The sequence below is a fragment of the Nicotiana tomentosiformis genome, chromosome 7, assembly GCF_000390325.3.
Source record: "Nicotiana tomentosiformis chromosome 7, ASM39032v3, whole genome shotgun sequence".
NCBI classification, from domain to species: domain Eukaryota; kingdom Viridiplantae; phylum Streptophyta; class Magnoliopsida; order Solanales; family Solanaceae; genus Nicotiana; species Nicotiana tomentosiformis.
The window spans coordinates 124,559,193-124,576,555 of NC_090818.1; the positions used below are offsets into that span (position 1 = coordinate 124,559,193).

A 17,363-nucleotide genomic window follows, 5' to 3' on the forward strand; every position below is an offset into this window, starting at 1 on the left:
CCCCACTGCCATCCGTAAATGCAATGCACACTTGATAGTTAGTTTGTATGTCGGTAACAACTGATATATACTTTATCAATATTTGTATTTGGTTAATGCATGAAATTAGTGTACTTAGGTTGTTAAGTTACTTTCCAAGTTGGTGTACTTTCTTTCATTATTGATGATTTTCGCTGACTCTAGCTTGATATTAAATTGAATCTCCTCTGATTATTTTCTAATTTTTGTTCCTTTATAAGTTCAGTTGTTACTAAGAATTATGAGTATCCCATTCCATAGCTTGAAATCTAACTTTGATTCTTAAGGTGTGATTTGGCGATAATTACTCATTGCTCAAATGCTTAAAGCAGAATAAAAAAATATGATGCGTGAATACTCGTCAACAAAGGCTCGTTGTTGGAGGAAGAAATACCTCGGTAACTACCTTAAGACTTCATAATTGTCAACCTAATAAGATACTATAAACATTCACGTCATGGTGGGAAAAATCATGGTGAATACTCGGCATAATTCTGCATGTGGGAAAAAACAAAGAGAAAAGCTCGATTTTTTTTTTTGAAAAGGTAGAATATAATAAACATACAAAGGATATTAAAAGAATAGTGACTCAATATATAAATAAATATATGATTGTCGATATTTTTGTCTTTCACGTCTTAAGTTCAACAAATGACTACGAAGAAGATGACTAATCTACAAGGAAGAAGTGCAGTAAATAAAAAAGATTTAACGGGTTATTAATGAGTTTTAAAAAAAATATTTTTTAAATTTGATGATTTTTCGTTAGGTGGAGGGTATTTTTAAAAAGTTTGGCTAACGGTAAGGGTAAATGCGACCCTGATAGTATAACAGAGGGTAGATATGAATAATATACTAAAACAGATGGGTATATTTGGCCCTTTTCCCTTAAAAAAAATTGCTTTTGACTTTGGAGATACTTGGTCAAACATGCTATTAGTTACTATATAACAATATCTCAATTTTTTTTTGGGGGGAGTGTGTGTGTGTGTTTGGAGGGGGGGGGGGGGAGGGGGGACTCGGAAGCTTGTATATGGAAAAAAGATAAAGGAGATACGTTCTGTTTTCTTCATGCTCAGGTTGTTAGGAAGCTAAAGAATATCTTCACTAGATATATTTCAGGTGTTTAAAGGTTTCAGAATAGCGTTGTAGGTTGGTCAAACTCTCTGGAGAAAAGTGAGTTTGTCACTCAAGTGATAAAATGAGGGTTTTGTTTTCAATAATATCCAAAACGAAGTCTGAGTAATCATCAGGAATTCACATTGTTAAGCGGCTAGCTCTCACCGAAACAACACAAACCCTAAGTTTCAGCAATAACCGATTTAGAAACTGTAGACACTATCTGTTTATTACTCCAGTAAAAACATGAGACAGAGATTGCATGTAAGCTAACTCAAAAATAAGTAAATCAAAGTGTGCTTTCCTATAATACAACTTCTCGTTATAATTCTTATACATACAAAATCATTTTTGGGCAGAAAATTGAAGAACTGTTGTAGCTGGCTTTAACAAAATCACATGGCTAAACAAATATTCCAGGAGGAAGTGTACAAGCCAATTGCAAATGGTATTCTCAGAGAAATGGCTGCTTGAATTTGTGAAAAAAATTACGGGCTCTACAAAAACATTCTGAACGAATATGTACAGAACAGACGCCTGCAAAAAGCACATTGATCGTAGATATCAAGCTTCAGCATTCTATACAGCAGAAAGTTATTAATGTACTTCATCCTAGCAATGGTTGCAAACTCACAGTCATCTACCATCAAAAGAAACAGCAAAGAAAGATAAGTGAAGGCGGATATTTGCTACAATCACCGATACTTGCTAAGACTGGGCCTCAGAATAATTTGTTGCTATTGATGCCATGTCCAGTCTAACTATATGCCCACTTCTATCTACTAAATAGAACCTCAAATGCACCACCAGACTTCAGAGTATCCCATTAACCCAAGAAACCTCACCGCAAGAAGGTTACATTCCAACGAAATATTCTAATGCTATTGTGGAAACTAATTGCAGAGTTTTGCGCTGACTTAAAATTGGAGCAACACACCAAGGGAAATGCAAAATTTAGCAGAATGAAGAGATAGATTTCGTGAAAAGAAAAAGAGAGTTTTAGGAACCGAACCTGAAGTAACTGAAGCCTTGTTCCTCCCAGAAAGGTGATTAACAAAGAATGCCAAATATGTGCAGAAATCATACATTTAATACACGCATTCATGTAAGCAACTGCATGTCCGTACGACCTGGTTGAGGAGGTGTCACAGGAGGTTTAATTAGTGGTCTCAGCATATCCATGATTGCAGAAAAGGAGGGACGTTTCCATGGTTCTCTGCAATATTATCAGAAGTAACTTCAAGAGCACATCAAAGCAAACGAAAAGTCAATGTGAAACTATGGAAGAATATAAGCAACATACTTGGCCCAGCAAGCCTCAATAATGCTTGCTACTTGAGGATTCAAGTCACGTGGAACTTCAAGTCTTTTCCCCTTAAAGCCGACAGCTGCTACAACCTACAGGTTCAGATGCATTACACCAATACAGCAATCACAAGAATGGATAGACGCTGCCTCTTGCCTGATTTCTTAAGGATGAACAAAAAAGGGCAGCCTGGTGCACTAAGCTCCAGCTATGGGCGGGGTCCAAGGAAGGGCCGGACCACAAGGGTCTATTCTATGCAGCCTTACCCAGCATTTCTGCAAGAGACTGTTTCCACGGCTCGAACCCGTGACCTCCTGGTCACATGGCAGCAACTTTACCAGCAACTTCTTAAAGATGAACATACCAATAAAAACAGCAATGCATATGTTCCACTTTAAAATAAAACTAAGATGCAATACAAGTGCCAAGTAATGTTGCAAATAATCAACAGATCCAAGTTCTCTTTCTAACATAAAATCAATGCTTGCAAAAGAGGTACCAGAAAGTTGTTCCCACCTAGCTACCGAGACAAAAAATCAAGCACTCTGCTGTGCCGGATACTGTTTTATCCACATCTTTTTTTCCCAACTTTTTTCGTATTTACCTTAAATACCCGTGTGGACAAAAGGACTTAAAAATTAGAAATGCAAACCTGTGCCGGGTTCAAATTACTCCAGGGTTGTTGCAACGTCGCGAGCTCCCACAAAATGACACCAAAGCTATATACATCAGATTTCTCATTTGATGGTTCATCGCGAAGAACTTCAGGTGCCATCCATTCCGGCTATCACAAGAAGAACCAGACAATATTTACTCCTTTATCTCATTGGTGAAACAAAGTGCCAAAGATGAACAAAAGACAAACAAATCATATGTTGAATGAAGAACTTACAGTCCCAGCAGCCGACTTTGATGAGAGAAATGTGTTCTCTATTAAACGAGAAAGACCAAAATCACAGACCTGACGAAAACATAAAACAGGTGAGGGACATGCAGCATCTTTGCTAGTAATAAAAGGTAGCTTCAATAAATAAAAGATTTACAGAATATACAAAAATAAACACCATAACAAAACACAATTATTTATCATAAACAACTTTGAGTAAGAGTTGTCATCATAAAGCATTATAGACACAACAAATAGACACAACTAAGAGACAATCACACTACACTATGCATGCTGCTAAGCTATGAAAAACAGATGCTTCTAACATATCACTGACATTAAGCAATGAGATGTATTAAAAATGCATCTCCTTTCTATTTTGTTGCTTGACATCAGAATAACACTATCAATCAGATCTCAGTACGATTTCCTGTGTGCATGCTGTAAAGAAATAAGATAATCAAGATCTTAGATTTTGTTCATGATGGGTTCAACTTGTCACAAAGAACAGCCCAAATACATGCTCCTAAGAGGAAAGACATCTATTACAAATCATTAGTGAACTAAAGAAACTGGTTGAATAAGAGATTCTGGAGAAGAGAAGAAGCAAATGATTAGACATGTGGCAAGCAAATGTAATGCACAAATATGAGACGTAATGAATAATAAACCAAAATACAATAGAACAACAACTAGTACTATTATCCCTCAATCCCACACTAGTGGGGATCAGCAGTAAGAATCCTCTACATTCATTCTGCTCCATTTTGACATGTCTCATTCCAATACGCAATAATTTGTTCGTTGACACACATATGGGTTCTCTAAGACTAGAAGTTCCCTATATTCTCACACTTATCTCCATAGTAAACTAAAATACACTAAAATGCCTTCCTCCTCGTAGAGTCTTAATGTCTTGAAACATGCTCATCCAGCACATTAGCATTGTGCCAGATGATCAAATACCAACATCCTAGTTACATGGCGATTGAACAACCATAGTTCCAGATGGTCAATGTCCATTTGGATGACAGAGAAACTTCTGGACCTAAACGTGCCTACAAAACCAAAAGTGTAATGTACAATCTTCAATAATATATATATAAAATATATTATGGAATTTAATCCTCTCCGCAGCATCAGTACAATGTTAATTCTCCAATAGCTGAGAAATCTGACATAAGCTTTACCCCTTTAAAACTTGCTTTTTGTTCTTCAATAGCTTATGCTTATAAAAGTTTCTGAAACTAGACATCCTCCCTTTCTGTCTGTCTCCCTCCATCCCCATCCCCCCCCCCCCACCCCAGAGCACTACTCTGGTAGCGTAAGTCTAGAACTGTATCAGTAGAAAAAGATAAATCTTTTTTTTTTTTGAGAAGATAAATTGCACTTTTCACCTTCACTGTATATTTTTTGTCCACTAAAAGATTTGGAGATTTTAAATCTCTATGAACAATGGGAGGATTGCGCTTATGTAGATAATTCATCCCCTTTGCCTGCACAAGATGATATTACGAAATTAGCCCCCGATGATAAATAAAATGTGGCAGAGTAGGGAAGCATTCATACCACATCGTAAGCCATAGACAACCGACGCCTTTCATCCAAAACCTCCCTCGCACCAGGTTTATGAAGAAGTCTGTATAAGCTACCTCTGTAATACAATTGCAACATTGGCACCGTCAGCTAAACTGAAAAATAAAAAGTCTGATTATTTGGAGGAGTTACCAGGAAAACCTTGATAAATATTCTGTAACTATGGACAAGTTTGGTCGCTGAGTGACAGCACCCATAAAAAGCACAATATTTGGATGTCGCAATCGCTTCATAATTGCAACCTAAAAAAAATGAAAGGTAAGCCAAGTTAGTGGAGTTGGTCTAGGGGAAACACACGATAAAACTGACATCCGCTCATTCTCATCTTCATACACCCTTTTTTCTCTTTCATCCAGTTTTCTTGTCATTTGTTGAGGAGATTGGGAGATCCCTAGATTACCTCCCGCAAAAATTCCTTGAATCGCTCCGCATGAAAATCTTGTTCCATGAGAATCTTCACAGCAACATCCTAATAAGTGCAAGCTTCCATCAGCATGCAATTATGAAGGAATAAAAGCAAGGCAAACAGAGTAATTCAGAAAGGTATATCTCAAATTTGACATGGCAATTACTACCCAAAAAGAAGAAGAAGAAGAAGAAGAGAGAGAAGCAGATAAAACAACAACATTTATTCAAGAGGCGGATCAGGCCAAAAGCAAAATAGAAATAAACAAATGCCCAAATAATTTATAAAATTACACTGAATAAATACCTCCCCGAAGTGCTCAATAAGTTAAAGAGATATAACCAAGATGAGTATCAAGAGCACAGAACTAAAAGGAAAATATCTTACAGATCCATTCCAATCAGCACGGTGAACGGTACCAAAAGACCCTGAAATACAAAAAACCGTGTTAGTTACATCAAAAGAGGCTGTTATGATACTATAGCATCCCACTATTACTAAAATGTGATGAGACGATCATAGCACGACACTAAAAAGGAAGATAAAAAACAGCAGGCAGGGATTACCTGCCCCAATCCTCTCCTTCAGAACAAGATCTTCCCAGGGAATATCGAATTCTTCTACTTCAAGGGCAAGGTCTCTACTTTGTTTAGCAGGAACAAGTTGACTTCCTCCCTCGAGAAACCTCATATCATTCCCTCTTTCTCTTGGGTCTGATAATGCCATCAGCGGTTGAGTATCTCCATGCCCAACTGGAGGGACATGCTTCACAGGAACCATGTCCCTGTCCAATTTCCATGCATTAATTGGAGGCACAGGTAACCGAGAAATTTCATCACGGTTACTTGAACTAGGGACTACACTGTTTCTCTCCATATTATTTCGGTCAGTTTGTCCTGATTCTCCATCAACAGCAGCTCCTGTGACAAATAATATTAATTAAAAACCTTAAAGAAGAACATGTTGGGTATAAAATTCAAGTACAAATCAAGGGAATTAGCTTGTCAAGAAAATAGTACTTCATTTGCATAGGAAACTGAAAGACTCTAGATATAGACATGCTAAAAGTGACTAAGATCAGAAAAGCTCCCATCTTCAGGGCAGGGAGACTACTCACTACTGATAATCAACTTCTCTAAGTAAATTAAGTCTGGTTTTGTGAAAGAAGAGAAAATACCATAATATTTTTAAAAAACGCAGAAATATTCTGTTTTCTTTTTTTTCGGTCAATTCTTTCCACAAACTCCGGATTTCTCTCTCAACATCTTAATTTCATCAATGTGAGTCGAGCCTTTTGGTCATCACATCCACTAAGCCAGAGAACTAGTCAACGGAAGAATTTATGAAACCAATTAGGTGCCAAGAAGATCGTGGGTCATCAAATGTTCAGAAGTGTGGGTCTGGTCTAGTCTGGAGGCCTTAGTGACCATACAAGAGGTCAGCTTGGCTTTCTAAAAGCAAAGACACTTCTCTTTTTTCCCCTTCATAAGCTTCTAAAACAACGCCGCCTATTTGAGCTCCTTCACATTGCCGGTCTCAAGCCCGATAAATGATGAGGGTTGTAGTAAGTTGGCAGCCAGTATTAAAATACTCATTTTACAATGAATCCTCAAAATACAGAATACCTTGGACGTAGATTTGTTTGCCAGTAAAAGATGTAGAGAATTTTTAGTGTTAGAAAACCTAAATTATTGAATATTGGGTTAAGACTTAAGACTGGTCTAAGGGACATGAACATCTAATGCTAGAAAACCATTATAAATTGTGTTAAACTGAACATCTCACATCATGTCATTGCAAAGGCCAAGCTTAACATCGGGGAAACAACCAAAATAAGCATCGAAGATGTATCTGTTCATGCAAGCAGGTAAGATTTATAGGATCACCTGCTGAAGGATCCTCGAACACAAGATTAAGCGATTGACAATCTGAGAAATACTGTTTGGCAAGTGACCTGAAATCAGTTGTTGGTTCAACTTCTCTGAATCTCGGAAATCGCAATGGTGAAGAAATTGAGATAGAAGATGGGCCATTGAGCGAGGAATCTGGTTCACATAAACATCCAGGGTTCCCAATCAAATCAACCAGGTACTCCCTGTATGGTGAAGAGCTAGATGTCAATCAAGACTATGTCTATGTCCTCCTTAACCTTACTAGCAATAGCATATATCTGGCTGTGTACAGAAAAACTAACACTTTCAGATTTTGATAAAGACTACCATTTTTTCATGCTAAATCCCAGTCAAAATAAGCACAGAAAAAATAACATCCTGCTGTTCGCTACACAATACTTGCTCCTAGTTTTTTCCATTTGATTTCTCTTCTCCACATTTAAGGGCTGAGCATAAGATAGGACCTCTTTGTAATCGAATCACGAACTTTACAATCTATTATTATTACGAATGTGGTAAAACGATTCCAGTCACATTAACAATAGGATCTGTCTTTTCAAATATTAAGATTCCCATCTCATCATACCAATAATCAACCACATCATTGTCACTCCAATATACTCCTATCATCCAAAAAGACTGGTACAATTACTACGTATAGGAGTCCAACAACTTTTTGTTTGACTACTATCTTTGTAATCAAATTCAAAACAATTTTAGCTATATTTCATATATAGTACTCTTATGCAGTCTCGAGATGCGTATTTTTTTCTTTAAAAAACATAAAGAAATCCATATCTGAAATCATATCAAATGCAGTGACCCACATACTCCAAACAATACCATTCACTTTGGCACCGAGGTTGTAGCAGTATGTACTGTTAACCCCAAATTAAATATGGTTTTGCCAAAACTAGGAGAGGCAGGTATTAACAAGTCCAAGGAGAAACTTCAGTTGGTACTAACATAGGCCAAGAACTGGATACAATGATTGATCTTACAGGCATATATTGCAGTATGATTGTCGAAAGACCACACAAAAATATAACAAACATCATCATTGTCATTTTTCCTAATCCTAGTATTGTAAGTTTCGTTACTATACACAAACCAGCTCTACACATTTCAAAGAAAGCAAAAACCAGAAAGGTCAAGAAATGTAGAAGTTGGCCATATTACACACTGAATACGAGGTAAAAGATTTTAGCCAACACAATCAAAGTTCAAATCAATTGTACATACTATCCAGATGAATACTAGAGCAGGGAAGTAAAGTTTGATTATCACAAATAAAACACATGAGGCATATGGTTTTCAAAACAAAGGAAAACTGCAACATCAATTCCTATCTATCATTGATTTAAATTTTCAAACAAACATGGCTTTCAAATTAGAGTGGACTTCTCATTCCCCTTTTCGCCAAATATGAACTAAAAATATATTCCATAGAGATCATTTATAACTTGGATTTGTACCTGTCAAGTCCAAATCGAACTAGACATGAGGAAGCATCAGCTCTATTACAATATTTACATCCTTTCGCAATTCGACATGGTAAATCAATGATGTCAGCTAGCACCTGCAACGAACATGTGAAATTCATGATAAAACATCAAACTTCCACAGTTCCACCAAAACCAAAATACTCCTGATTGAATGTACTCTAAGGAAACAGAAGAGACATAATTTGCAAAAACATGCTTTTTTCTTTATTTTTACTTAATTAAAAGAACACCAGTAGTCAGATATTGATCCTTAAATTCCGGCATAAGTAGATCTTGAAACTCTAAAACAGCAAACTTAGTATCAATGTATCACATTTAGAACATACTTTAAATAGCAAAGCTCGATGCCTACAAAGGCCAATAGACAGGCTACCAATGGGAAGCACGACAGATCCTAGACAATCCTTCAGGTCATCACTGCACTCCTTCCACATAGGAACCAACTCATCTTCTCCAGCAGAAGCTGTGCCCCTTATAAAACAAATAAAACTTAAATTACAAAAAGGAAAAACACGAAATGTCACTTCATCGGAGTTTGTAATAAGAAGTTTCTGGCACTCACCCCATATGATTGCAGACCACCTTAGCGAGCTGATCAACAACCTCTTTTGTTGTGATGCAACTAGCCGAGAGGTTATGGATCCGATTCTGCAGTTCCTTCAAGCTAGGATCGCTACGCCGATCAATCAAAATCACTTCAAGTGATGGTACTACAGAGGGATCAACGGCCCTCAATGATTCAATAGATGGAATGCGGGCACTTTCTTGCAGATTTGAGCAGACAATCCAGACATATGGATCCATCCCATGAATCAAGTAAAATCCATCAGGCACTTTGTCAAAGTACGATAAGCATCCATTTACCTGGTACAGAACAAAGATTCAAAGCAGATTGCTTTCAGCAAAAAAACCTGGGAAGTCTGGAAAGCATGATTGTGTCAATCAGAGAAAGAGATCATAAGAACATAAAACAAATAACAAAAACAATAGAATCCATAAGCAGAGTAAATTCTGCTTGACTGGTGAGAATGACAAGATACAAAATCACGAATGAAGATAGTTATTGAGTCATTCCTATTGGCACAGTAACAAGAAACACATGGAGAGAAAGGGACTGGTACAGGAAGAGAGGGTTTACCAATGCTCACATCTTACATACAAGAAACCTAAAACTCTCTTCTCCGAAACAGAACTTCTGAAGATAGCCTAAGCAGCTCAGCCTCAAAATTTAGTGTCTTTTCCACAAAAACCACAGTACTATATTCTGCTAAAAACTCCTATTTCTGGGGGAGTTATCTATCTTTAATATGGCAGCATCTTCTGCTGATTCTGAAAGCATATCTCCAAGAAGGACTCATTGAAGAAAGTAATAGACAATTTTGAAGTAGCAAGTATTTCTGATCCAATAACCATCACAACTACACAAATGTCACTCAGCACAGCAAAGAAGACTGGACTATTTAACAATGTCTATGAATCACAGCCTAGAAGAAGGGGAGTGTTTTTCTTTTCACCAACATAATTTGGGACTCCAATGTCTTACAATTCTAAGCCTATCCTAAAATGAAAGTCTCAGTTAAAGAACTATGCTTCTATACCCTCTTCTGTAAAAGAACTTTAAGATGTGACCAGTATATACTAAAAGCCTAATTTGTAAAATTCTAAAGACAAGTTATATCGAGAGTCTGTTAAAAGTGCCAACGCACAGATCAATTTTTGCGCTAAATGTTTCAATTTGAAAATCAAAACCAAATCACTGCAAAATGAGTACAGTGCTCCATTCAGCACTACTGCATAACAGATTGACATTCTACTTTTATGGAGAGGCTGGCCAAATATGTATTAAGGAATATTTATCAAAAAAGTAAAAACCAAAAGAGTTCTACCGAGCTTGAAATTGTACCAACGTTAAAGTCACGCAACATAATATCCATGCAGATCTTAGCCGATTCGGCAATTCTCAAGAAAAACAAAGGCGAAGGTCAGAAAAACCATAAACGCCCCATTTTGAGATAGCTAACAACAACAAAAAACCCAGTGTAACTCTACAAGTGGGGGCGTCTGCGAAGGTAATGAGCACGCTCAAGGGAAGTTGTTTCCGATAGACCCTCCGCTCAAGGGAAGTTTTTGAGATAACTAATCTCCCAATATCTCCACTACTCGGAAACTCAAGCAAAGATACCCTTCAACCGAATATATAAGATGTCATACACACTACTATTTTAGTGCTTGTTTTATCAGCATGAGTTATGGAAGCATATTTGTTACTTCAACAGACAGTAAAGAAGAAAAATATTCAGTCACCGCTAGTTTTCCGTAGATATCATTGTGAAAACAATACATTAACATGTGTGAACAAAAAACTTCTACCCCCTTCATCTTCCTAATATGCCTCATAGCAATCATATTTCTAAGAACAAGGGTAGATGAAACAAAAAAATAAGGTAAATAATTTCATTAATGTTGGAAAAAGTTCCGCTATACAAGCAATATACTAAAAAGTAGAGAACCTTCATCAACGAGGGTACATGAAACGAGAACGCTCCTCTCCTCATCCTTTTCTTTTCCCTAATTTACATGCTTCAATTCATATCTTCGGTCCAAAATAAAAGAAAGATCAGACACTCCAGAGAAAACCAAATTTATATCAAAACCAAAATATCCAAATGAGACAATCGGGTAATTTTTGACCAGTTAAACTCACCGAAAGCTTCTTTGTGAGCCTTTGTGAGGCTTCTGAATAAATACCCACCTCATTTTCCTCTCTTTGTTTCTCCACTTTCACCCGTCTAAAAAGTCTAGTATTGACAAATAGATCTTTATATTAGGAATATGCACGAGAATCGGCTAATGAGATTTATTAATGAACTTAACAAACAAGGCGTAATCAATGCATCTGCATCCATTGCTCGATGATTTTAGATTCTAACTCAAAATGACATGTTCTTCTCTAACTGAGACCTAGCCCTCACTAAAGTTTTAAATATATTCCAAAATCCATTTCACCGCCCAATAGCGACAATTGTCTTGGGCAATATACACAGTATTTGAAATACTGGAAAGAAATACCATTGAGGTAATATTTCCAAACGTTTTGGCACATTAAACCAAGGATGTCCTAAAGTTCCTCCATCGAAATGTCGTACGAGATAAGGAAGGATGAAAATCACGGGAGACCAGGGTTCAAATCCTAACAACCAGGGTTCAAATCCTAGCAGACATAGAAATTCTCTCATCTGCCTAAGCCTTGATCGGCAAAAGTACCCAATACTTGTGTTGATTGGAGGTAACAAGTACTCGACAGAATAGTTGAAGAGCGCAAAATTGGCTTGTACGCCATCGTTATAAAAAAGGCATGTATGTCTACATTTTTCTTTCGTATAACCATCTGGTATTCGAAACTCACTGGCCCAACTAATCTCAATCGCGTCGTATAGGGGGCCACTAAAAGGGGAAGCGCTCCTTACTAGAAGTTTCTCCATTCCCCGAACTAGAAGTTAACATGTTTTCTCTATCATTACAAGCATCTCCCACGTCAGAAAATATTTGCTTTGCTAAAGTAGAGAAGCTCCTCCCTACCTATCATTTAAGATGTGAAGTCATCAATGTGCCAGCTTCCACCTCGTTATTACATTTGTTTGCTACAACGACACCTGTGAATATACTATCAACTATTTTATTCATACGTTACCAACATTTTTGTCTAGATTCACGGTCAAATATTAAGCTATTGTAGTAGAATTTTGACATCTGTAGGATGGCAAACAACATTTGGTTTTCGCTAGTTAATGGTTCTTTCTTTCTTCAGGATTTTGTCTTGACTTCTGCTGATGTAGAATTGAGGAAAGAGATTGCATCACGTTCCAATCTTTTTGATAGAGCCGCCAAATTGAGCATTCAATTTTAGTAAAGCACTTATAGCATCCTAAAAGGAAGTTAAACGATTTGTTAAATCTCACTTTCATCCATCTTACATTTCAAAGGGAGCTACAAACTGAACACGTTACTTGATATGAGATAATTCATATTTTTACGCTCACATCAATGTTTTGTCCAAACTAGACATTCCACTCTCCTTAAAGGTAAGTTAAACAAGTTGTTAAATTTCACTTCTTCTTCCGTCCTAATTTCCCCGATTAAAAGGCGGCTACTAACTCAACATGCTGTCACTGGATATGTGCTAATCCACAATTTCTACTCCATGCCAAATTAAAACTAGACATTCAAATTTTAAACTAGTGCTGGGAACACAACCAATTAAAGTGGCAGTAGGGTTGTTAAACCCACTAACTTCATATTGATGTAATCATTAAGATGCACGTATCATTTTGGAATGCTAAAATCAAACACTCGATCTTCCATTCCAAATAATTAACCTCGTCTCAACTCTCAAGAGATTCCGCAACAATGTTAATCTAAAAACAACTCGACTTAATCTAAAAGATTCTTAAAAATGTTTTCTTATAAATATTGTATTATGTTAAATTTTCAAGTAACATTCTAATGTATTTGTTATTTTTGAGTTTATACAATATATGATCTATCGAAGCCTACCCCATGTTTAAGTAGGACGGTGTTTAAGTAGGACGGTGATTCTCATTCCAGTTTCATGAATCGAAACGATCTTACATATTAGGTAAATGTTATCCAGTTTATTAATAGAAGAGAATAATTTTTTTACTTCCATCCAAGGGAACACCGTTTTACTTCTAATACAAAAAATTCTAGGAAGAACATCAGAAACAATGTGCGGATCTTCAGATATAGACATTCAGAACCCGGCGCACAAACAAAACCAAGAATAGAATGAAAAATCACACTTTTGAAGTGGATTTTGTGATCTGTAACATGGGTTCTGTCCCATTTCTACTATGTTCTTCCAGTTTTTTTTAATACTAAACAAAGTACATTGTTTTAAATTGCAACCTTCAAGATCCTTTGCAAATTTATCTAGGGCACCGAGCTGCTTTCTAGCTGTTTTCTTCTATACTCTTACTTTATCTAGATTATACTTAATTTCACCCTGAATTCTCAGAGACATCGTTTCCAGGCCAACCTATCAATGTAAATAAGATTTGAAGCGTGCACTTCTAAGTTTAGGAATAAGAAAAGTAATCAGAATGGTAGTCTTAGAAAGTATGTCATTAAACTTAAACTAATTCACTGTACAAGATAATTCCCCAATGGGCAACCTAGGGAGTCGACGCCCAAAAAAGAAATGAATATTTATGTAAGATGCAATAACAATCACATGGCACTGTAATATTCTATAAATATCTTCTACTCTTCTAATCCCGAAACAAAAGCCGATTCTTTTTCGCTTATCCAGAACTTCATCCACTTCTCCAAAAGAGAAACTTTTATCCACGCGATACAATTCTTCTCCACTTCCACCGGCGTGTTTGTTTTAATCAGCAAGCAAAAGATTTCATAAACACATTATGAAAAACATGCTTTTTAATGAATAAACAAAAGACTCTCATTAACACCTTATGAAAAATGTGTAATGTAAAAGTCCTTTTATCTTCTTTAGTGGGTATCGGGTGATCTACTTCATACTACATTAAAATTCAAACTCAAAAGAAATCAATTTTATTCTATTTTGGACCTCCTTTTACTGAAACACAATTACAACTATTGCTTTAACACTCTTTTCAATTAATTTTATGGAGCGATCATAAATTATGAAGTAATTCCTATATCGCAATACTGTTTTTGGATATTATGTTGTATTGGTTGGATACACTGGATCTTAGAGTTATCTTCATCAATCATGCACATACTATATGTAGAACGAGTATGGGTCTCATAATTTGTCTTGAATATTCTAGACAAGAGTTTACAAATTCTCCTCCATAATGGATTGATAAAGGGAATCTTCTCGGTAGTTTGTACCACACACATCGATTATTCATACAATGTATCAAAAACAGTAAAAGGGCCTTACCTTTTATTACCTTCTATGTGCCTATACAAGCTGACCTATGTATAAATTTAAAAGTAACAGGCATCATCGTTTCCAGTAAGGTTATGTGTCGGGTAAAAAATTCATGTCAGTTCAGGTAAACATATCTCCTTACGAATCATACTTAAGCTGCAGGTGCATCAAGAGCGCAGACAACCATATAAGGGTCTATCAGGTAAACATAACTCCTTGCCGAGGGCCTGTGCACCCCCGGGATTAGTCGGGGCTCAAAGAGACTCGGACACCCGGTGCAAAATAAAAAAAAAAGGGTCTAAGGGATATACAATACCTTAAAGTGGATAACAACCTTTGTTTTCCTTTTCAATCAAGAATTAGATAGCCGGTCAACCAGATTTTGAATGAAACACTTAACACATTAACCTGTACTTATATAATGATAAAAGAATACCAGAATACACACTGCCGATTTGAAAAGAATCCATTCCACATTGATGTTGCATTATACAATGAGAAAGGAAACTGTCATTCACAGAAAAAGAACAACTTCCAATTATTTGTGGAAAATAAAAGATGGATATCCACTGTATATCTCGTTACAACACTACCGGAGTAGCTTAAGATGTTAGGCAACCTCTGAGAGACTAAAACAATTAATTTCGTTCTTGAACTCCACATTACGTGACACATTAGTCTCGACATATTCTAGAGATATCAGGATGCAGTACTACTATAGAAGCTACTCATCTTTATAGGAGTTGTAAACAGTGTTGTCAAAGGCGCGCTTAAAACGCGCTTAAGCCCTGAAGCGAGGCTCAAAACATGTTGAGCGTTTCGCCTCGCTTTGTGGGCGCTTTAGTATCGCATCAAGGCTCTTAGGCATACTTTTACTTGCCAATGAGTGTAATCCTGAAAAGGCATCATTAAACAATTGATATTTCACTTTATCGTAAATTTTTTCCAATTTTTTTGTCCATATATTTGTTATTCATGCTTATTTTATAAGTCTTAGACTACATATACATGTTTTTACTTTTTCTCCAGTTGCGCCTTTTTTCATTAAAGCCCACGCTTTATTTGCGCTTTACGCTTTTCGCCTTTGATAACACTGGTTGTAAAAGGATCCAACAATTTTAATATATGACAACTGTTTAAGTGCACTTACATTTGAAGAAACACATTCATTACGAATTTTGTGTGTTGGTATGAAGGAAATTGCTTTCCAGGAGAATATCACCTTACATCGTGAAAATGTTTTCCCCAGGAAATTTTTTCGCTGACAACAGGGAATTGGCTTTTCCTCCTTATTTTTGGACAGAAGTCATTGTCCTCTTACTCCACAGTTAAACATTAGACATTATTGTTATCACCTAAACACTACCATAATACCCCGTCCTCCACCTTTTACTATTAATCTACGTCACCTACATTTATACCAAACCAAACACTCCTCAGCACCAATCTATTGCCTATTTCAAAGATTTGGTATCCAAACCAATTCTTTGTTTTTTTTTGTGTACAATGCGAATTGTTCAACACATTCCTAAAGCATAAGAGGCACACATACAAATAAATATAGACATGGGGAAAAAATCAACACAAACGAATAACCCTTAACCATACCCAGAATCGATGGGAAACGGTCTCGACTGAAGCAGCTGAAGCAGAAGCACGGGAAGCGGATTCATCAGGCACAGGATCCAAGAAATTGGGATCATCGGCACACGTAGCTTCTGAAGAGAGCCTTAAAGCCAACGCTAACTGCAGCTGGTAACTCTCCTCAGTCTGCTGTGCCCAACTCTTAGAAGATGAGCCACACAAATTAGCAGCATCCAACGGCTTCATCCTCAATTCAGCACCGCCACCGCCACCGCCACCGTCATTGAGATATCCAAACGATGCTTCAGCATTAGAAAGCGACGACGGCATGTAATACTCCCCGGAGATCGAACTCTCACCGAAGCTACTCCCACTCGATTGCCTTTGTAAACCAATCGAACCTGGAAACGGTGCCGCCGCACCGATCCGATTTGTCGTCGGCGCTTGCATCATACGGTGATCAATCAAATCCCAATCATATCCTCTATTATCACCTGCTCCTTTGCCTTTATTACTCTTCTCGCCAGAATGAGACTCGTAATACTGAGCTCCTCCGCCGCCACCTCCGTACTTCGAAGGCGGAGGAAGGAAATTATCGTCGGGAACTTGACTCAATAAAGTATAATTCGATCGTCTACCTGGCATTTCCATCTCAGAGTTCAATTTTCCTCTTTCCTCTGAAATTTCTTATCAAATTCACAAAACCCTAGAAATCGTCATCCCAGTGGTTTTAGCTGAAAACTGTGGGTTCAACTCTCTCTCTAAACTTTCTCTCACTAAATTTCTTTCTTCTTCTCCTTCTTCTTCGTACTTGTCGAATGAGAAGAAAAGAAAAAAGAAGAGAGAGAAAAAGGATGGGGATGTTTTTTCTTTTTATTTTGGTGGGCTTAGTCGTAATATTCCTGGAATTTTCGTCTTTAAGTTACAAGTTTGAGTCAATTGTATTAACTTCCCCATTACTTTATCATATTTCAAATGGTCCCCTCTCTGAGTTTAAGAATTACGACACTTTGGCTCCCAAGTTGGCATTTCTTTCTTTTCCATCTTCGCATTTGATAATTGTGTTGTGTTGGTTTATAGGGGTTTTTGGGTTGGTTATGCTTCAATTCAATA

At 36.9% G+C, this 17,363-nt stretch overlaps 1 protein-coding gene across 1 annotated transcript; it reads right to left on the reverse strand.

The window, feature by feature from the left end:
- Positions 1 to 1,422: 1,422 nt before the first annotated feature.
- Positions 1,423 to 17,132, reverse strand: LOC104112719 (serine/threonine-protein kinase CTR1). Its single transcript, XM_009622728.4, has 16 exons — positions 16,275 to 17,132; positions 9,291 to 9,592; positions 9,055 to 9,199; positions 8,699 to 8,802; positions 7,218 to 7,426; positions 5,898 to 6,251; positions 5,719 to 5,759; positions 5,326 to 5,394; positions 5,067 to 5,167; positions 4,899 to 4,983; positions 4,727 to 4,825; positions 3,336 to 3,404; positions 3,096 to 3,227; positions 2,441 to 2,535; positions 2,150 to 2,353; positions 1,423 to 1,674 (listed from the first exon to the last, which is right to left on the reverse strand). Exons 1-15 carry the CDS (start codon positions 16,899 to 16,901, stop codon positions 2,239 to 2,241), a joined length of 2,547 nt encoding a protein of 848 aa, XP_009621023.1. The 5' UTR covers positions 16,902 to 17,132; the 3' UTR covers positions 1,423 to 1,674; positions 2,150 to 2,238.
- Positions 17,133 to 17,363: the final 231 nt, after the last annotated feature.